General features: G+C 36.0%; 1 protein-coding gene across 2 annotated transcripts in view; it reads right to left on the reverse strand.

Moving 5' to 3' along the window:
• Window positions 1–21,122, reverse strand: part of CATSPER3 (cation channel sperm associated 3) — a 61,655-nt gene extending 40,533 nt beyond the window's left edge. The window contains exons 1-3 of one of the 2 annotated variants that reach the window (XM_020991238.2): window positions 16,685–21,122; window positions 12,389–12,542; window positions 5,473–5,712 (exon numbers count right to left, since the gene is read on the reverse strand). In XM_020991238.2, the coding sequence (XP_020846897.1) occupies window positions 5,473–5,712; window positions 12,389–12,542; window positions 16,685–16,791 (501 nt within the window). In that variant the 5' untranslated portion in view covers window positions 16,792–21,122. Of the gene's footprint in view, window positions 1–5,472; window positions 5,713–12,388; window positions 12,744–16,684 lie in introns of those variants that run through there. The other variant, XM_020991236.2, reaches the window with a different exon arrangement.
• Window positions 21,123–22,933: the final 1,811 nt, after the last annotated feature.

Genomic DNA, 22,933 nt, shown 5'->3' on the forward strand with positions numbered 1-22,933 from the left:
AGTCACTTAAATTATCTGGGTCTCAGATTCCTCATCTGTAAAATGAGAAGGTCAAACTAGATAATCTCTAAAATATCTTTCAGGTCTACCTCCTATGATCCAATACACAGGACTAGAAGACCTCTGAGCTCTCACTCAACTCTGAAGTTGTATAATTTATCTATGACTCCAGGCTCTGCCACTCCTTCCTCATGTGACCAGAGGCAAGTCATTGTACCTCTCTCAGTCTCAGTTTCCTCACCTAAAAATGGGAATAATACTGGCATTATTACCCCCACAAGGTTGTTATAAAGAAGGCACATTTTGCAATTTAAGTGCTACAGAAATGTAAGATACTCTTATTAGATCGCTTTTTTAGCTGGGACATTAGAGTGCTATTGGGAAGGAGAGAGGGGAAGAGAAAACCATTAGCTATAACTCTCAAGCTAGAGTTAGCAAGTGCCCAATAATCATTATTCAAGGTAAAAAATATATAGATATAGAGATATAGATATGGATATGATATAGATATAGATATAGATCCATAGATAGAGATAGAGATAGAGAGAGAGATAGAGAGAGATAGAGAGATAGAGATAGAGATAGAGATAGAGATAGAGATAGAGATAGAGATAGATACAGATATAGATATAGATATAGATGTAGATGTAGATATAGATATAGACATAGACATACCTTTTCCTTCCCCACTCCCAACATGAAAACATCCTGACTTTCCATTTGGGAATAGTCAGACCCTCAAAAGGATCTCTGAGATCTTCTAATGTAATAGTTAGAACAAAATTAGAACAAAAAAACCCTAATACATAAATAGACAAGGTTAACTACATCCATCTTAAGCATATTTGGTTCATCATATTTCTGAAGGAAGTTTAAGTATAATTTTATGTTTGCACTGGGTAGAGTTCAAGGCAATATATTCTCTGTTCATATAAGTGCACAAGTTTTCATGGAAGGGTAGCATTACTATACTATAAGCACTTTGAAGGAAGACACCATGTCTTAGATAAACTTTGCATCACCTCTGACACTGAGGAAAGGACTCTGCATAACGATCACTTAACAAATATTTGTTGAATGAAATGTGATAGAACTACTTGAAAAAACAAGTCGGCAATAATCCAGTTACTACAGCAAGCTTCAGAGACTAGAAATATGAGTGGGTAGTTTTGACTTTGCATGCCTTACCTTCCAGTGCTGAGCAGAGCTATTAAGCAAGTAACAAGAATTTGTTAAGCACTTATTATGCACTTACACTGTGCTAGGCCTTGGGAATATAAATACAATAAGTGAAACAATTCCTACTTGCAAGGAGCTCAAATTCTAATAGGGAAGACAAGGACATATATAAATATATAAAGAATAAATATGAAGAGAATAGAAGTATAAATATTTATACAAAGTAATTCAATGCAAGGTAGTTTGAGAGGATCAGGAAAGGTGGTGTTTGAACTGGATCTTGAAAGGACCAGAGGGATTGAATGAGGTAGAAGTGAGGAGGGGGTGAATTTCAGGCACGCAGGAAAGCGCCAAAGCATAGAGATAGGAGATAAAGTGCAATGTATAAGGAAAAGAAAGCCAGTTTGGTTGGACTGAAGAATGCAGGAGAGGGAATACTATACAGGGAGGCTAGAAAGATGGGTTGGGACAAGGTTGAGAGCTAAACAGAACCCCAATTCATATAGTCAAAAGTATATGAATAGCCAATTTCAAGAAGAAGTCCAGGCAATCAACAGTCATGTGAAAAATGTTCATCAGATTGGTAAAGTTGACAAAAGAGGAAAACGACAAATATTCTGGAGACACTGTGACAAAACAGGCCTATTAATGGACTATTATTGGTGGAGTTATGAATTGGTCCATCCATTTTGGAAAGCAATGTGGAACTAAGCCGAAAAAGTCACTAGACTGTAATTTAGCTATAACACTACTAGGCCTATACTCCAAAGAGATGGAGTGGAAAAATGACCCATGTATGTGTGAGAGATGAACTCTCAGAGGTGAAGCCTCCTCAAGGTCAATAATTTTTGATTATTACTTTCAAAATCCTCCCCCACTCAGACCCTGTATTTAAGCACTTAGCAGAAAGAATAAGCCTGCCCCACCCCCAACCTGAGCCGTTTGCCCTTGGCTTCCCGCCTCTTTCCTAGTCTTTGAATTTCTCACCTGGAATGTAAGCCCCACCTCCCAGTTAAGGGGTTTAGGGATAGTGGTGGGTGGAGACTTTGCGTGGTGGGCGGAGACTTTGCGTGGTGGGCGGAGACTTTGCGTGGTGGGCAGAGATTTGCTTTTATAAGGCGGGCCCCTGTTTCTTGGTCTGTCTCTCTCTCCACGTGTATCGAAGGAGCAGATAGCCATCTCTCGAGATTGTAATAAAGGTAACCTTTGCTTTCTACCTTGAGAAGTCTCTGAGTTTAATTTGGGTTAGAGGGTCGCTGTCCCACACATACGCAAAAATGTTTTTAGTAGCTCTTCTTATAGAAACAAAGAACTAGATAATGGGTGGGTATGTTAAGTTCTAGAGGTTAAGGGGGGCTGGGACCCCAAACTCATGACACACACATCCTGCCCAAAAGAGTTTTACCCAAGCCTTCTTTCAGCCAAAGACAAGGTTTATTAAAGATGGACCATATAGGCCAGACTCTTAAGGAATCTGAACATTTGTGATGCTTTAAGGGGATGAGGAAGTCTCAGCCCCTAAACGGCTCTTGTATACAGAAAGACTATGGGAAGGATCTAGGAGCGTCCAAGTAGTTTGGGATGACTGAGGGGGCTAGGAGAAGAGGTGTCTTGATGGAAGTGGCCAGTACTGGAGGAGGAGTTTAGGGAGGATCTTGAAGCTGGGGTGACTGGGGGTGGGTCCTGGGAAGATCTCAATGGGAGTGTCTGAGAGATTGAATAGGGCTAGGCTCAATTAGGGTAACAAAGGCCTAGGCAATAAGGAAAGGCCAGTTGATAAGAATAAGAATAACTTCTGGGGACTGCTAGACTTCCTTGACCAGGTAAAAGTTCAAATAGGGATCCAGGAAGGTTTTTTTTGTTTTGTTTTGTTTTGGGGGGGGTATCTTGGGTCCATACTCCATCAAGTACAGGCATGGAGAATGGCTGAACAAATTATGGTACATAAAGGAAATAATATGGTACATATGGAAATGATAAAAAATTATCAAAGGAGTAGCTTCAGAGAGACTTGTGAAGACTTGTGAACTGATCTGGAGTGAATTGAACAGAACAAAGAGCAATTGATATAATAATCACACTATAAAAACAAACAATTTTGAAAGACTTTAGAACTCTCATCAATGCAGTGACCAACCAAAATGCCAAAAGAATGATAATGAAGCACATTACCCATCTCTTGAGACAGAGCTGAGGGACCCAGTGCAGAAAGAGACATACATTTTTAGATATGACAGACAAATATGGAAATTTGTTTACTTAACTATACATATTTGTTGCAAGGGTTTTGTTTTTCTTTTTTTCTCTCTCATTGGGGAAAAATAAATAAATGCTTGGTGATTTTTTAAAAATAAAAGTTACCCAAAAAATTTAAGCTAAATAGAGGAGTTTACTTTATTAGTGATTTGGAGTTTTATTTCATATGGTTGGACAATTCATTGTTAATGGTCATGTGATCTATTAATATCATCATATAGGAGAAAGACTCAAACAATTTAAAAAATGCTTCAAATAATTAGCTGCAATAACATTAATATTTTCCTTTCCCTCTATCCCTCTTCCCAACTGGTCTGGTAAAAATGGAATAAAAAGTGTTTTAACTGTTCATGGGTAGGTCAAGCCAATATAATAAAAACGACAATCCTATCTAAATTAATCTACTTATTTAGTACCATCCCAATTAAATTATCAAAAAAAATATTTTATTAAGCTAGAAAAAAATAAGAAAATTCATTTGGAAGAGCAAAAGGTCTAGAATGTCAAAAGAATTAATGGAAACAAATGTAAAGGAAGGAAGTCTAGCAGTGTCAGATTTTAAATTGTATTAAAGGTAGTAATTATCAAAACTCTGGTACTGGGTAAGAAATAGAATGGTGGATCAGCAGAATAGAGCAAATATGCAACAAACAGTAGTCAATGACTGTAGTTACCTTGTGTTTGATAAATTTAAAGATTTAAGTTTTTGGGTTAAGAATTCACTGCTTAGTAAAAATTGTTGGGAAAACTGGAAAGCAATCTGGCATGTCTATTGGTATAGACCAATATCTTATACCATTTACCAAGCTAAGGTCAAAACGGATACATGGCTAGACATACTTATCACAAGTAAATTAGATGAATGTGGAACATGTTGCCTATCAGATTAATGATAGAAGAATTTATGAATAAGATAGCATTGTGAGACATAAGATGGAAAATTTTGATTACATTAAATTTTAAAAGTTTTGTACAACTAAACACAATGTAACCAAGATTAGAAGGAAAGGAGAAATTGGGGGGATGGGGAGGATTTTTATAGAGTTTCTTGAATAAAGGCCTCATATCTCAAATATATAGAGAACTTTATCAAATTCATAAGAATATGAGCTATTCCCCAAATGATAAATGGTCAAAAGATATGAACAGCAGTTTTAGAGAAAGAAATCAAAGCTATATAAAGTCATATGAAAAATGCTCTAAATAATTATTCATTATAGAAATGAAAATTAAAACAACTTTGAGATATCATCTCACACCTATCAGACTGGCTAAAATGATAGAAGGAGGAAATAACAATGTTGGAGGGAATATGAAAAAATTGGGATACTGTTAGTGGAATTATTTCAATCATTTTGAAGAGTAATCTGGAATTATGCCCAAAAAGTTATAAAACTGTGTATACCCTTGGACCCAAGCAATATCATTATTAGGTCTATTTCCCAACGTGATCAGGGAAAAAGTAAAAGAATCTATATGTTCTCAAATATTTACAGCAGCTCTCTGTGTTGCTGAAGAACTAGAAATTGAGGGGATGCTTGTCAATTGGGGAATGGCTGAATAAGTTGTAGTATATGATTATAATTGAATACTACTGTGCTATAAGAAATGTCGAACAGGGTTGACTTTAGGAAAACACTGAAGGACTTGCATGAAATAATCAAGAGTGAAATGAGTAGAACCAAGAGAATGCTGTATACACTAACAGCAATATTGTTTGAAGAGTAAATGTGAATGACAAAGCTATTCTGAGTTATATGAATATTCAAATCAACTACAAAGGACCTAAGAAGGAAGATGCTATCCATCTCCAGAGGAAAAACTGATATATGGAACTGTGTGTTGTGCAGTTTTACATATATATGTATATATGTGTATCCATGTCAAATGTTGGTTGGCTTTCTCTAGTATAGGGTTGGGAGGGAGAGAAGGAAACAGCTTGGGACTCAAATATAACCCAAAAAATATTTTTTTTTTAAAAAGACTATGCATCCCCAGTGCCTGTATAGGGCTATGTACACAATAAACCACTTTTACCTTTATTCCTCGGCTATAGGGAATGAGTTTGAGAATTCGAAGAGATTGGATGCCTTCTCCTATATTTAGATATGGGCAGTGCCTGCCAAACAGCTTCCGCACGTGAAAAGGAACAGAAAGTATGATGATGATGACAACATCCAACAAATTGTATCCATTCTTCCAATATCCAAGGGGATCCACATAAAGTTTGATGCAGAACTCAAAACAATAAACAGACACAAATAGGACTTCTACTACCTGAAAGAGAAAACAAAATAGTCATAGTTAATCTGGCATTCCAATGGCCAAGGGGAACATAGATTTAAAAAAAACATGCAGGAAAATACAGTGTGAAGGGTACACTAGATGACTAACCCATGATGTAGCGGCTCAACTTCTCACACAGGGCATATGGCTACCCACGTACTTTCTGGGCTGGCTCACTCACTCCAGCCTGCTCTGACTTTGGGTGGTCTAGGGTTCTCAGAGAAGAACCAGATGGTTATACCAAAATTCTCTCAAGATCCTGTGGATAAACTTGTTGTGGGAGAATATATTCCCTGAGGTGCTTACATTTACCCAGTCCCTACCACTTGCAAATAATGACAATTTAGATCTTAATCATAACTATTTACTGAACAATAAGGCAAAAAATAACATCACAGATATTCATTCATATATTTAAGGAAAATAAAGAAATAATAAATACATCACTGTCTGCACATAAACCTAAGTCATACTCTCCCACCAATGTACTCATAGTATCTATAAGAAAAAGTAAACACACACAGGAATCTGCCAAAGAAGCATGAGTGAAGAAAACCCAAGTACTTGGCAAAAGTCACAACTTTGGAACTTAAACTTTGGTGTCCTTTTTCTGTCTCAGACACTGTCCATATAAATCAACACAGTTTCTGTGTTGAACAAATGTTTCCACTGCTAAGGAGAGTTGACACACACTGTGCTTCTTGGGAGACATGACGTCTCAGTGACATTAATGGATCTGCTGGATGACCTCTATGATTCTTTGCTTCCACTGAACTTCCTCTTGTCCAGTAACTATAGTATCCACCACTTCCAATTTCAAATTTAGCTGATGTGATACTGAAATCTTTCCCTCTCTCTTTCTCTTTTTATCTTTCTGGGTTCCAACTCTAGTTCTCTCTACAAACAACCCAATCTTAGTTTATGATTAGTAACCAAATTCTCATCTTCTGCCTAGAATCAGATAAGTTACATTTGTCTTATAATCATAAGACAATTCTGGTACCCATATTATACTATATTGTTTCTATTTCTATTACACTATAGCCTATCACAGTCAAAAACAAGTAATAATTGTCTCAGAACTCTGACTCAATGTAACTGTTTCTCTGAGCAAAGTAGACAAGTCAGCAACAAACTGCTCCACATGATAAGGCAGCACTTTAAAGGGACAGTATCTTACAATAGTAATTTTTCCTTTTTTCTGAATTCCTAGAGGACTTTGTCTGAACCACACAAAATGGTCCTCCAATTATCTTGTACTGGTTATTTCACATATGTGAGTTTCGTCTTCCTAACTAGACTATGAGTTCCCCAAAAACAGGAATGATGTCTTCTTCTATCTCCTCTGGGATACAGCCAACACATTTCTGGCCACAAGGGAGGTATTCAATGAAGGATAGTTAATTAAATCATTTACCATTCAATACCCATGTATTAAATGTCCATAATGAACAGTGCACTCTACCAGGCACCCACTCATTCATTCCATAGCCCCAGTGAAATTGTTTTCACTGAGACTCCCCAGAATATGAGAGATACCATATAATCATTATGATACAGGTTAGAAATACCAACCACCATGGCACATGCCCCTTAAGATACTGACTCTCAGTAGTACAGTGCTACCACCAGCAGATACTTGTTCAGTGACCTACAGATGGATGTATTCTTTTCCCAGGATAAATGATTAAAACCTTTTCTTCCTTCTGGACCAGAAGTAGTAGTGATTAGTATGAGTAATATGAATATTGGCATTTCAGTCCATCATGATTAGATATCTCTCATCCTTAGGTATCTCAATGAAATAAAAATTATCAGAGTCTATTTTCTCTCCACTACCACTTCCAACCCCTTAATCTATGGCCATCATTCAGCAATCTCTCCTCCTTTGAGATTCACTTCACCTATTGTATTAATAGGATTTAGTGAGGTTCGGATTCGCTCCTATAAATGACACTCTCCAATGCACCAGAAAATAATAGGAAATAGATAATTTATTTAGAAGAAGCAAAGCACAGATAGTTTGAATTTGCATAGAAAGCATAAATAATAAGAACAATTTTAAATAATAAGAACAATCAATAATATAGCACCGATCAAGAGAGTCGGGTAATGGAAGAGAATACATCACCAATTCAAGGGAACCTCCAAAGTCAATCAACGGCTGGGAGCCCCGTTGCAGCCAGTACAAACTTGAATTGTGTAAAGATTTTCCCGGGCTAAGCGTCCTTCCCGCGGGTGAGGCTCAGCGGGCTTACAGGACGCAGTGTTTTTATATTGTTCTAAACAAAGAAGGCTTGGGGCCAAGAAGCCCTTTTTGATGCTTGCGCTATTCATGGTTTGTCCAATACACATCTGACCTTAGCCACGCTCCCATCTGCCTGAGGCTTGGTATTTTGTTTTTTAATAACATCACGTCTCACAAGGAGAGGAGCCAACCCTCCATGTCAACGTGACCTAGGAATGGCTAGTTCCTGGAATGCTAGGCCAAGAACACTCAGGAGATATGGAACAGTCATGACCGAGATTTGAACTGAACCTATTTATTTGAGTGATCTTATTAATTTAAAGGGGAATTTCCAATTTCCATTTCACCTATCTATATCAGCCTCTCCAAATCCTGGTTGTTATACTCTTCTGGCTCTCTTTCCCTTATGAAGGAGTTCAGTTCTTCTTCTCCACCTCAACTCCTGCCCTTGTACTTGGGAATTTAGCATTCGTGCTGATACTGACTTCCCAGTTCATAAGCTTCCTCCACTCCCATTATCAGCACCTTCACTCCACCTCAGCTACACATAGAGTCTTAAGCTTTATCTTATCATCACCTGTAATTATTCAATCTTCAAGATCTAAAATTCTGAAATTTCTCTCTTACACCATCTCTTCCCTCCATTTCATTCCTGCTGAACCTATTCTCCAACATCATCATGACCCTGGGTCACTCCATCCCTCTTGCTTTCCTAGCCCGTTATTCCTATTCTGGTCTCACTTTCCTCCCTATAGTTACCTAGCTCAACTTTGTGCTGTCTTCTGCCCTCTTGACCCCTTGTCCTATCACTACTCATCCTTTTCTTAACTCCAACTTTGGATTACCCAAATCATTTGCCTTTTCCCCTCCTACTCATGTGCTAATAAATGTTGGAGGAAATCACACTATCATGTTGACTGGGACAACTACAAATGTATGCTTTCTAATCTCAAATGACCCTCACTTTTTCAAGGTGATCCTTTTACTTTTCCCTGATTTACTATCACATTCTCTACAGCATCTATTTCAAAGCTTTCTTCAAGACACCTCTACTTACCCTTCCTCCTCTCAGCAAAGGTTCTCACTTCATCACACTTTATAAAATAAAAGCCATTCATTGCTAACTTCATCTTTTCCCCACTTTTACACCATAAACAGCCTTAACATCACCCATCCTACCCCCATTCTCTCCTCCTTTGTTCCAGGATTAGAAGAGTTCATGCCTCTCCCTGCTAAGGCCAACCCCTCTACTTGTGCTCTGGATCCCATGCTATCAGGTCTTCTCTAGATTACCCCATGAACCAACTCTTCCCTTCTCTCTAATCTTCAATTTCTCAACATCCAGTGGCTCTTTCTTGCGGACATAACCATATCTCCCCCAACCTTTAAAAAGAAACTTCAACTGGCCCTCTCATTTTCTCAAACTATTATCCAATATCTCTTATCCATTTCATAACCTAACTCTTAGAAAAACTCATCTACACCTGTTTACTCTACTTTCTAACTTTCTATTCACTTCTCAATATGTTAAAATCAGACTTCTGACTCGATCACTTGATGGAAACTCAAAAATTACCATGTTCTCTTTTTTAATTTAAATTTTTGATAATGCTTGTTTTTATATCACCTTCATTTCTGAACATATCCTTCTCTTCCTACTGACTGAGCCATCCTTCATAAGAAAAAATAAAAAAGAAACAGGAAAAACAAGCAGTTCAGCTAAACTAACCAAAATATCCACCAAATCTGATAGAATAGGTGTCTTCCATATCTATAGTCCTCCACCAGAAAGAAAGGGAGAGAGAAAGAAAGAGAGAAAGGAAAGAAGAAAGAGAGAAAGGAAGGCAGGAAGGAAAGGAAAGGAAGGAAGGAAGGAAGGAAGGAAGGAAGGAAGGAAGGAAGGAAGGAAGGAAGGAGGAAGGAAGGAAGGAAGGAAGGAAGGAAGGAAGGAAGAGGAGGGAGGTGCATTTTCCCATCTTTTCTACAGAACAAGTTTACCAGTAATCTTTTAATTGCTAAATCAATGGCTTTTTCTGTCTTCATCCTTCCACCAAATATCATAATCCTCATTCTTCTTGATTTTTCTGCAGCACTTTATACTGTTGACGATCCTCTTCTTGGAGATATTCTTTCTTCTCTGAGTTTTTGTGACACTGGTCTCTTTTAATTTTCCTCCTACCTGCCTGACCACTCCTCAATCCCCTTTATTAGTTCATCATACATACTACACCTAACTAACTGTAGGTATATCTTAAGGCTGTGTCCTGGGTGCTCTTCTTTCACTTGGTTGACTTCATCAGCTTCCATGATTTTATTATGCAAATGACTATGTAAATGGCCCTTATTTTTATATATCCAGCACTAGTCTATCTCTTGAGCACCAGGCCATCTCCAACTACCAAGCAGACATTTTAAACTAAACTAGATGTTCCATAAGCATTTCAAACACAACATATCCAAAATAAAATCATTACCTTTTCCCTAAAACCTAGCCCTCTTCCTATTTGTATTGAGGGCACCACCATTCTTCATCACCCAGGTTAACAATTTCCATGTTATGTTTGGCTCCTTACTCTCCCTTATCCTATAATCCAACGTATTGCCAAATTTTGTTAGTTCTGTCTCTAAAATAATTCCTCCATTTGTCCCCTTCTTTCTATTCACATGGCTGCCACCTCAGCTCAAGCCTTTATATCACTTCTCACTTGGACAAAATAGCCTGTCATTGGTCTCCTCTACTCAATAAACTGCAGTTGCTCTGTATTTCCTCTAGGATCAAATATCAACTCCTGTTTGACCTTCAAAACCCTTTACAACCCAGCTTCACTCTACCTTTCTAGCCTTATTATACGTTATTCCTCTTCCCTTGTATTGCTCTCCAGACAAACTGGCCTTCTTTTTGCTCTTCACACATGACACACCTTTCATCTCAGAGAGCACTTAAAAAAAAGTTTGATCTTTGTCCCTCCTCACCGCTGACTCTTAGAAGGCTTTTTTTTCCTTCCAAACTCAGCCCAAGTGCCACTTCCTGCATGAAGATAAAGCTTTTCCTGATTCCAACCCCTTCCCCATTACATTGAGTTTATTTTATGTGTATGTATCTTTTTCCCTTCTCCTTGACAGCAGAGACTTTCATTTTTCTCTGTTTCTTCAGCCCTAGCACAGTGCCTTTCACATAGAAGGCACTTAATAATTACTAATTCATTAATACTTTATCTCTATGGTATTGATATCGCTGACTATTACCTCTGATCACTTGCTGTTAACTACTCCCTCTGACCACTCTCTCACCTAGATTTTCATGATATTGCTCTCTAGTACACCTCCAACCTTTCTGGCTACTCCATTTCAGTCTCATTTGCTAGATCATTATCTATGTCCAACTCCCTAAACAGGAATACACTTTTAGGATTCTGTCCTGGGACATCTTTTCTCCTCTCTCTATGTTCACTCTCATTTGCTCTTATGGGTTCAATTATTATCTCTATACAGATGACTACCAAATACAGCTGAAAGAGCCCCTCTGGGAACTAAGCTCATTCAAGGTACTTTGTGTGCCTAGACCTAAAGTCTCAGGCTGATTCTTTTTTGAATCTATGGCTGATTCTCTTGTCTGCTATGAGGAATAACTCTCCTTAGAGTTGCCTCTATTGACTGCTTTTCTTTCTGCTCCTTGTTGGATATAGTGTCTCCAACTAGTTGAGTAAGGATCAAGGAGGGCAGAAGTAAAAAAGGAAAGGCAAAGAGTAACTGTCTCTCAAGGACTGGAGTCTTCCTTCATAGTCTAATTCTGCATAAAAAGAATATGTGAAATTCACTTATCAATACAAGAAAGGATACTTAAGTATGATTTATTTTGAGAGTATCCTACATGATAATTTGTTGTGAATAAATATATACACTTTTTTTTAAAGAATGTAGCAAAGGGATCCATTAAACCATATCTTTTCAGATGGTGAAATAGTTTCCTGCTTGAAGGGTGGCTCATTATCTTCTACTAGAAGTAAAGAGTGTCCAGTAAAGTTTTGTTCTGATAATTTATGTCTCTTAAAGGGGAGACCAGTAGTGTGGGAGCTCTGGCAGACTCCAACAAGCTGGAAAGACCTTGAATTAATATGAGGATCAATCTAGCTGAATCTTGAGACTCATCAATTATTAGCAAGAATTGTTTCGGCTACAGAAACTCATGATGCCCTCTACAAAGGCGTGGAAGGTTTGTTATCTATATGTATACGTAAAAGGAGTATCCCCACTAAGGAAATCATAGATCTTTTCAAATACTGAAATAATGTGAAGAGTCTATATTTTTATTGACTCGCATTTGGGGCCTTTTGAGTCTAACTTCAGCAATTTCCCATTGAATAAAATGACTTCAAAAATCTCAGCACCTTTTCAGAAAAGAAAAAATCATTTTCTTACCTCAAAAACTAAGAACAAATAATTTTTAATGTCATAATCAGTCTGCAAAACCATACACAAGGCATTCAGTGAGATGGTACTTATCATAAGCATTGAAAAAAAACGACCTTCTATAAATCTTTTCACATAGGCACAATACTCAGTGTCTTTCCTCCTGTCAAAAAATTGCACAAAACAAAATGTGGTTAACTTTACTTGTGATGTTCTGTAGCCCAATGCTATGCAAATAATTTTACACAAAATATAGTCTTTTTCCATGTACATATTGAATAATGCGAACTTGGAAATATCAATACAGCCAAATGCTTCCTTCTAGTACAATGGAAAGATGCAAAACAAATCTATTAAAAATCATCAGTATTTCCACATAATATTAACAAAATCCAGAAGTTAAAAAATGAAGTAATCCCATTCAAAATAAATACAAAATGCAGAAAATATCTAGTAATCAATCTACCAAGATACAGTCAAGATTCATATAAAAATTATTATTAAAAACTCATCAAAGAAATAAATAATAATTGGAGATATATAATTGGAGAGATAATCATTGTTTATGTTTGAGGTCAAGCCAATAAAGTAAATATGGTAACACTATCTAAATTTATTAACAAATTTAGTTATCTCAAACTACCACAGAAACATTTTATAAAGCTAGACAAAATGATAAAAAAAATTCATTGGGAAGAACAAAATGTCTTATATCTCAAAGGAAATCATTTTTAAAAGTTGAAATGAAGGAGGAATAACAAGTACAGATCTTAATTTATTTTATAAAGCAATATTGATGAAAATTACTTGATATAGGTTAAAAATAGAAAAGTAGGTTAGTGGAATAGACTAAATAAGCAAGAATCATAAACAATCAACTTCAGTAAGCCTGAAAACAGTCTACTTGGGTAAGGACTCTTTATCTGATAAGAACTTTTGTGAAAATTGGAAAGTGATTTAGCAAAAAGTAGGTTTAGATGAGCAACTTGTGCCATTGTAACATAGAAAGTTTTAGATGAATTTCATTGTTCAGTTGTTCCGCCATGTCTGACTCTTTGTAACCACATGGATCATAGCATGCTAGGCTCTTCTATCTTCCACTATCTTCCAAAGTCTGTCCAAGCTCATGTTCATTGCCTCCCTCTATCTATCCATCTCATCCTCTGATGTCTCATTCTCCTTTTGCCTTCAGTCTTTCCCAAAATCAGGGTCTTTTCCAATGAGTCCTATCTTCTCATTATATTCAGAAGGATACTGGATTTCAATAAACATCATAAGAATGGAGGTAACTTCCACAAATATTCATAAGGGAAGAACTCTTGACCAAAGGATAAGGAAGATCACAAAAGATAAAACAGATATTTTTGATTCAATGAAATTGAAAAGCTTTTGCAAAAACAAAATCAATGCAGGCAGAATAATGAAAACTGTCAGTTGGGAAAAAATGCTTGCATCAAGTATATCTGATAAAAGTCTGATATCCAAGATATACAGGGAATTAACACAAATATTTAACCAAGAGCCATTCCCCAAAAAAATAAATGGCCAAAGGATATGAGCAAATATCTTTCAAAACAAATGAAAACTGCTAACAACAATATAGAAGATTGCTGTAAATAAAAACCAAAACAATTGAGATTTCTCCTTATTTCCAGCAAATTGGCAAAGATGATAAAATATGGACAATGTCAATGTGGAGGGGCCATAGCAAGACAGGCACACTGCTACACTAATTGTTAAAGGTATAAATTCATTGGACCAGTTGAAATTGAAAGTAATTTCAACAGTATAAAAAAAGAGAGAGAAGGATAAAATAAGAAAATAGGATGGAGGGAAATACACAGTTACTAATCATAACTATGAATGTGAATGTGATGAGCTTACGCACAAAACAGAAGTGGATAGCATAATGGATTAGAAACCATAATCCAGCAATATGTTGTTTACAAGAAATACAGTTGAAACAGAAAGATACACAGAATTTTTTTAAAAAGGAGATGGAGCAGAAGTTATAGCTGAAGTAAAAAAAAAAAAGGCTGGGGTAGCAACCATGGTCTCAGACAAAGGAAAAGCAAAAATAGACCTGATTAAAAGGGATATGCAGGAAAACTACATTTTGATAAAAGGTACTATAGACAATGACATAATATCAAAACACTTTATACCAAGTTTCTCTGATAAAGCCCTCTTTTCCCAAATATAGGGAACTGAGTCAAATTTATAAAAAATAAGAGCTATTCCCCAATTGATAAATTGTCAAGGGATATAAACAGTTTTCAGAAGAATACATCAAAGCTATCTATAGTCATAGGAAAAAAATGTTCTTAACTATTGATTGGAGAAACGCAAATTAAAACAACTCTGAGGGACCACCTCACACCAACAGAAATGACAAAAGCTGAAAAGGATGATGGAAAATAGATACACTAATGAATTGTTGTTGGAATAGTAAACTGATCCAACCATTCTAGAAAACATTTGGGAGCTATACCTAAAAGGCTATATGTACATACCCTTTGACTCAGCGATATCACTAGGTCTGTACCCCAAAGAGATCAAAGAAAAAGTGAAAAGACCTATATGCATGAAAATATTTATAACTATTTCTGTGGTGGCAAAGAATTAGAAATTGAGAGGATGCCTATGAATTGGGAAATGGCCAAACATTTGTGGCATATGTTGTGATGGAGTACTATTGTGCTACAAGAAATGACAAGGGGGATGGTTTCAGAAAAATATGGGAAGACCTATATGAACTGATACAAAGTGAAGTGAGCAGAACCAGGAGATCATCATACACAGTAAAAGAGATATTCTAATGATGATCAGCTGTGAAAGACTTAGTTATTATGATCAATACAATGATCCAAGAAAATTCCAAAGGACTCATGATAAAAAATGCTATCACCTCCAGAGAAAGAACTGGTAAACTCTGAGTGAAAACTAAAGTATAGGGGCGGCTAGGTGGTGCAGTGGATAGAACATCGGCCTTGAAGTCAAGAGGACCTGAGTTCAAATCTGGCCTCAGACCAAAAACTTGATGCTTACTAGCTGTGTGACCCTGGGCAAGTCACTTAACCCTAATTGCCTAAAAGGGGGGAAAAAAAAGAAAACTAAAGTATAGTTTTCTCATTTTATTTTTCTTGCTTTTTGACACAATGTGGCTAATATTGAAATGTTTTCCATGTATAACTGATATATTGCTTCCCTTCTCAGTGGGTTGGGGAGGGGCAAAAGAGAAGGAGAGAATTTGGAACTCAAAAAAATTTTAATGTTAAAAATAAATAATACATATTTCAAAAGTAATTTGAAATTATATTTTTAAAAGTAACTAAAAAGTCCATACCTTTTGACTTAGAGATCCTAGTGCTAGGTATATACCCTCTCTTTTGAACCAAGGAGGTAAAATACAGAAATAAAGATCCCATACATGTCAAAATAATTATAGCAGTACTTTTTGTGATGACAGATAACTTGAAACAGAATAGGTGCCCATCGATTGGGGAATATTTAAACAAATTGCAGTACACATATGTAATAGAATATTACTACACCATGAACAATAACAAATATAAACAATCCACCGAAATATAGGAAGACATTTTATTCTGTATAAGTTCATAAGCTTAAGAACCAAGAAAACAATATACACAATCACAACAATATAAAAAGAAAGAACAACAAAATGAAATGAAATACTATGCAATTAGAATGCATAACTTGGCTCCAGAGATTTGAGAAAAAGTGCTCTTTATGGAAGAATAAGAGCTCTATAGGATGTGATCACTATGTCAATTGGTTTTACTGATTTTTATTTTTTTAATCTTTCATGCTTATTACAAGCAAGTGCTCACTGGGTAGGGAAGTAGAAAGGGATAGTAATGAGAGTGACGTAAAAAACAAAGGCACAATTTTTTAAATCCCATAGTTTTAACTTAATCTAAAATGAGATCTGTTTACTCTTGTCTGCTGCACCTTCTACAAAAATAAATAAACTTTCATATTGTTAAATTGACGACACAGTCAGTTATTTAGTTGTTTTGTCCATATGTTTAAAAAAAGTGACTGAATTTTAAGCTGAATCAGAATCTATTATGAGATATTTAACCTAGGAACATAATTTCCCATCAGCCCTCACAAAGACACATAGTGACCAGATTTAGAAAACATATATATATATATATATATATATTTAACCTGTAAAACATGTAAAGTAATCTTTACCACTCAGGTTAGTGGTGATTTCAAGTCAATTTGAACAAATACATTTCTTAAAATATGAAAGGCAGAGGCATAGAAAATTACCTGAAATTTGTGATTTGTGTCCAAATTCTAAGGGAACTCAGATTAAGAAGTGAACTAGAAATCTCTTTTATGTGGTCATGGGAGAAAAACACAGCTGAACGATCCATATCAACCTTCTAACTTCTTAATTTCAACTATATACTTTAGGATTTCTCCAAACAGCCAGTGCGGTCCAGAAGAACAGCAAAGGAATGTTCAGGATGGGAATCTTCTTTTTATGAGATAATTTCCAAGGTATTCTAATGTCTGAACCACATTCTCTCAGACTTGCACTGTTTTAGAATCATTCTCCTACTGTCTCACACATATATACCTTGTCTCCTCAATCAGACTATAAGCTTTTCAAGAATGTACTTCAATGAAACTAGACACCAATACAAGGTATGAGATGGTGTGATAGGAATACTATCACAATGTGAACATTTTAATCACTGAATCTCAAACTTGGAAAAGCACCTCAGAAGGCCTCTATTTCATAAGGAAGAATCTCTACTACATCAACAAGTAGGCCTCTAGCCTCTCATTGAAGATCTCCAGTTATGGAAAATCCAATCACTTTTAGACAGTATAAAGAAGTTTTTCCTTTACCTTTACAAAAGTCTAACACTTTACAGTTTCTAATAATTGCTCCTTGTTCTACTTCCTGATGTTAAGGAGAGTAAGTCCACATGACAGCCCTTGAAGTGATAATGTATTTCCCATATTCCTCATGCTAAACATCCAAAGTTCCTTCAAGTCCTCTGCCTATGGTGTAGTTTCCAGTGCCATCACCATCCTGGCCTACATCTTGCCTAAAACACTTCTTATGATGGCTTTTTATCCAAACCAAAAAAGGGGCCATGAGACCTTGTCTAAAAATAAAAAGGAAAAAAAGATTATTTCTCAGGGAAAGGTTCACAGGCTCCATGTAAATGAAGTGGCACCACCGGTATCACACAGACAATCTTTAGGAACATCATTGACAGGGAAAAAAAGTCATGGGAAGCACCATGAACTGAGAAATGAGGATGCCAACATTTCAACCTAATATCCTAACATCAATTTCTCCACAGTGATATTCAGACTAGCTCAAATTCAGTTACTTTGATTCCACAGACACGTATGTTTGTCCTGCCCTTATGATGCCAATGAAGGTGATAAAGTGGGTAGAGTATTGGCTTTGGAATCAAGAAGATCTGAATTTTAATCCTGCCTTAGACATTTATTAGCTATGTGACCCTGAGCAAATCATTTAACCTCTTTGTAACCTCATATATAGAATTAGGAGGTTGTGGACTTGGTGAACTCTAAAGCCCCTTTTAACCTAATATGTGTTATTGTGAAGTACATATAAAAGTTTTCCTTCTGAAAACTGCTATTCATGTCCTTTGACTTTTTGTCAATTGAGGAATAGTCTTATAAATTTGACTCAGTTCATAAAGAATTTGATTCCTCAAATGAGTCCTGCTCACTTCATTCTGCATCAGTTCATATTACCGGGATTCTTTGCAATAACTTCTTGTCATTTCTTATCTCATAATAATATTTCATTACATACATATGCCATAATTTGTTCAGCTATTCTTCAATTGATGGGTACCCTCCATTAAATTCTGGTTGTCTTTATTTCCCCCCTTTAAGATTGGGAGGCTTGTTTTGCTTGTAACTATTCCCTCTACAATATTATCCTCAGCTCTTCTATTCATAACTCCTTGTTCCCTTTTCAAGGTTAATGTATTTCTGCACCAATCTGTTTGTATCTATGCTCAATCCTTCTTTGCCCATTTCTTAGGAGTGAGGTTCATCTGACTCTCACTTCTCCCACTCCTTTTTCCATGTTTCTATATTCTCACACACCCCAATTATGAGAAATAAGTTCTATCACCCTATTTACCTTCACACACGAATCTATTCCTCCATTTACCTTCCTTTCTCTTTCGCCTCTTAAAACCCACCAAACAGAACCAATCTACTGCTCTCCAGGTCCTTTAGCTTTCTTATTTAACTTCTTTAACACTCTCTGAAGATACTGAAGTTCTTGTTAAGGAATGTTAAGGGGTTCCCTGAACTTTTCTTTTTGAATTGATATATTTTCCAGAAACACTGGACCTGGAGTATGCAGGAGGCCCTGAACATGACAAAGATGAAGCCCCATTTAGGCTGATATAATTTGTTGTTTGCACCTTCAAGCATCCCCATGTGTGTCGTTGGGAGTCAAGACAGGTGCACTAAACCTCTTGTGTAGCTGGGACCCTTGTAGATAAGCAGACCGTCATATCATCACAGTCTAGCAGTTCTCAAGGGAAAAGAATGTGTCTTTTGCCATCTTAACTATTCATGATTTCTCCTCCTCTACCACTCCCATATGGGTGGTTTCCGTTTCTTCTCCTTTCTTTGCCACAGTTTCATAAATATTCAAGCTCCTGTTTGGATTGTGAACTCTTTGCCCTAGCTTAGGATTCCCCATGCATGTTCATTTCTCCTGTAATAAACCTAGTTTTCACATAAGTTTCATGAAGTTGTGATTTCCTGTTGACAATTCTGAAGGGACAATTGTTTCTTCTCTTCCTATTAGAATGTTTACACTATAACAACATACAGCCCTTTCCAATTATTGAAATAAATTTACTTAAGTTTACTTAAGAAATAAATTTATTTAAGTTACTCAAGTTGACTTGTGTTTGCATCTCAAAGTTCTTACTTAACATTTGATCTTTTCATCAAAACTGCTTGGAAATCTTCTTTTATTTAAGGTGCACTTTCCCCCCTATAAGATTATACTCAATTTTGTAAGATTATTACTGGCCATAAGCCTGTTTCTTTTTTGCCTTTTAGAATATTGTGTTACAAAGTTGTATCCCAAGATCCCCTAATTTATGGTACAGGTTGCCAAGTCTTGTGTGATAATGACTGGCTGCTTGGTACTTAAATTGTTTTCTTTGACACTGCTTTTTGAGCTTGCCTTCAGGAAATGATCTGTGAATTCTTTCTATTTTCATTTTACCCTCTGGTTCTAATAGAGAAGTTTCCACTTATGACCTCTTGAAATATAGTGTCCAGGATTAATTTGGGGTGGAGAAGGGAGACAAAATCATGTTTTGGGGGGGAATCTGATTTTTTAAATTTTACTATTAAGTTACAAATTCTCTCTTTTCTTCCTTCCCCTCCTCCACCCATTAGAAAGGCAAGAAAAAGAAAGCCCATTATAATTATATATAATCATGCAAAACAAATTTCTGAATTAGCCATGTGTTAAAAAAAAAAAAAAGAGAGAGAGAGAATAAAGAAAATATGCTTCAATCTGAACTCTGAATCCATCAACTCTCCATCTGGAGATCAATAACATTTCATTGTGAGTTCTTTGAAATTGTGATGGGTCACTGTTTTGATCACAATTCCTAAGTCTTTCCAAATTGATTCTCTTTACAATATTATTGTATACAATGTTCTCCTGGTTCTGTTCACTTAACTTTGAATCAGTTCATACAAGTCTTCTTAGGTTTTTCTGAAACCATTGCTTCATCATTTCTCTCAGCATAATACCATTTCATCACATTCATATAGTTCATTTGGCCATTACCCAATTGATGAGCATCCCCTCAGTTTCCAATTCTTTGCTACTACAGAAAGAATATTATAAATATTTTTGGACATATAGGTCCTTTTCCTCTTTCTCTGATCTCTTTCAGGTGTAGACCTGTAACGGTATTACTAAGTCAAAGGGCATGCACAGTTCAATAGATTTGGGGGAATGGTTCCAAATTGTTTTCCAAATGGTGGACCAATTCATATCTCCAACAACAGTGCATTACTGTCTCAATTTTCACATATCCCCTCCAACATTTGTCATTTTCCATTTTTGTCATATTAGCCAATCTGATGAATATGAGGTAATTTAGAGTTGTTTTAATTTGTATTTCTCTCATTATTGGTGATTTAAAGAATTTTTTCAGATAGCTATTGATGGCTTTCATTTCTTCTTCTGAAAACTGCCTATTCATATCCTTTGCCTTTTTAATTGAGGAATAGGTCTTATAAATTTGACTCAGTTCACAAAGAATCTGGTTCCTAAAAATTCTCTTTCCTTGACCTGTTTTAGAGGTCAGTTGTTTTTTATATTATCTTACGTTTTCTTTTTTTTTTCAATCTTTTGTTTTTGTTATATTTCTTTTTGTCTGATAAGAGTCACTGACATCTGTTTGGTCTATTCTAGTTTTCTTTTTTAAACTATTTATTATTTTATTTTCCCCCAATTACATGTAAAAACAATTGTTAACAGCTCATTTTTTAAAGTTCTGAATTCCAAATTCTCACCCTTCCTCCTTCCCCACCCTATTCATTGAGAAAGCAAGCAATTTGATATAGGTTATACATGTGTAGTCATGCAAAACATATTTTCATATTAGTCATATTGTAAAAGAAAACATAGACCAAAAAAATAAAATAAAGCAAAATAAAGAAACTTTAAAAACTATGCTTTAATCTGTATTCAGACACCATCAATTTTTTCCCTTAGGATGGATAAGCATTTTTCATCATAAGTCCTTCAGAGTTGTCTTGGATTATTGTATTGTTGAGAATAGCTAAGTCATTCAACCCTACAATATCGCTGTTACTATGTACAATGTACTCCTGGTTCTACTGATTTCACTTTGCATCAGTTCATGTAAGTCTTTCCAGGTTTTTTTGAGAAGCATCCTGCTCATCATTTCTTATAGCACAATAGTATTCCATCACAATCATATACCACAACTTGTTCAGCCATTCCCCAACTGAAGGGCATTCCCTCAGTTTCCAATTCTTTGCCACCACTAAAAGAGCTGCTATAAATTATTTTTGTACATATAGATCCTTTTCCTTTTTTTTTTTATCCCTTTTGGGAAACAGATCTAGTAGTGGTATATTTAGGTCAAAGAGTATGCATAGTTTCATAGCCCTTTAGGCTTAGTTCTAAACTGCTCTACAGAATGGTTGAATCACTTTACAACTCCACCAACAGTGCATTAATGTCTCAATTTTCCCACATACCCTCTAACATTTGTTATTTTCCTCTTCTATCCACTAGCCAATCTAACAGGTGTGAGGTAGTACTTCAGAATTATTTTAATTTGTATTGCTCCAACCAATAGGGAATTAATGCATTTTTTTCATATAGCTATAGTTTTGATTATTTCATCTGAAAACTGACTTCATATCTTTTGACCATTACTCAATTGAGGAATGGCTCTTATTTTTATAAATTTGACTCCGTTCCCTTCCTTTAAGGCCTTTATCAAAGAAATTTGCTTCAAAAATTTTTCAGTTATGATTGCTAATTGTATTTCCCTCCATCCTATTTCCCCCTGTTTATTCTATTTTCTTTCTCCTTTCACTGTCTCTCCTCAAAAGTGCTTTGCTTCTGACTACCACCTCCCCCAATCCACTCTCTTCTATTATCCCTTCTTCTGTTATCCCCTTCCCCTCCTGCTTTCCTGTAGGGTATTTCTGTACCCAGTTGAGTGTTTATGTTATTCCCTCTGGGCCAATTCTGATGAGAATAAATTCAAGCACTCCCTCCTCCCTCCCTCATCTTCCCCTCCATAGTAAAAGTTTTTTCTTGCCTCTTTTATGTGAAATAATTTAGCCCACTCTACCTCTCCTTTTCCATCTCTCCTAGTGCATTCCTCTTTCTCAAACCTTAATTTTATTTTTTTAGATATCATCCCTTCATATTCAACTCACATCTGTGCCTTCTGTCTATATATACTCTTCCTAAATACCCTAATAATGAGAAAGGTCTTATGAGTTACAAACATCATCTTCACACACAGTAATGTAAACAGTTTAACCTTATTAAATCCCTTATGATTTCCCTTTCTTCTTTACCTTTTTATACTTCTCTTGAATCTTGAATTTGAAAGTCAAATTTTCTATTCAGGTCTAGCCTTTTCATCAAGAATGCTTGAAAGTCCTCTATTCAATTGACTATCCATTTTTCCCCTAAAGGATCACACTCAGTTCTGCTGGGTAGGTGATTCTTGATTGTAATCCTAGCTCCTTTGCCTCTGGAATATCATATTCTAAGCCCTCTGATCCTTTAATGTAGAAGATGCTAAATCTTGTGTCATACTGACTGGTTCCATGATACTTGAATTCTTTCTTTCTGGATGCTTGCTACATTTTCTCCTTGACCTGAGAACCTCTGGAATTTGGCTACAATATTCTTAGGGGTTTTCACTTGGGGATCTCTTTCAGAAGATGACTGGTGGATTTTTTCAATTTCTACTCTAT

This window comes from Phascolarctos cinereus, unplaced genomic scaffold, assembly GCF_003287225.1.
Source record: "Phascolarctos cinereus isolate Bilbo 61053 unplaced genomic scaffold, phaCin_HiC Scaffold_2;HRSCAF=192, whole genome shotgun sequence".
Classification (NCBI taxonomy): domain Eukaryota; kingdom Metazoa; phylum Chordata; class Mammalia; order Diprotodontia; family Phascolarctidae; genus Phascolarctos; species Phascolarctos cinereus.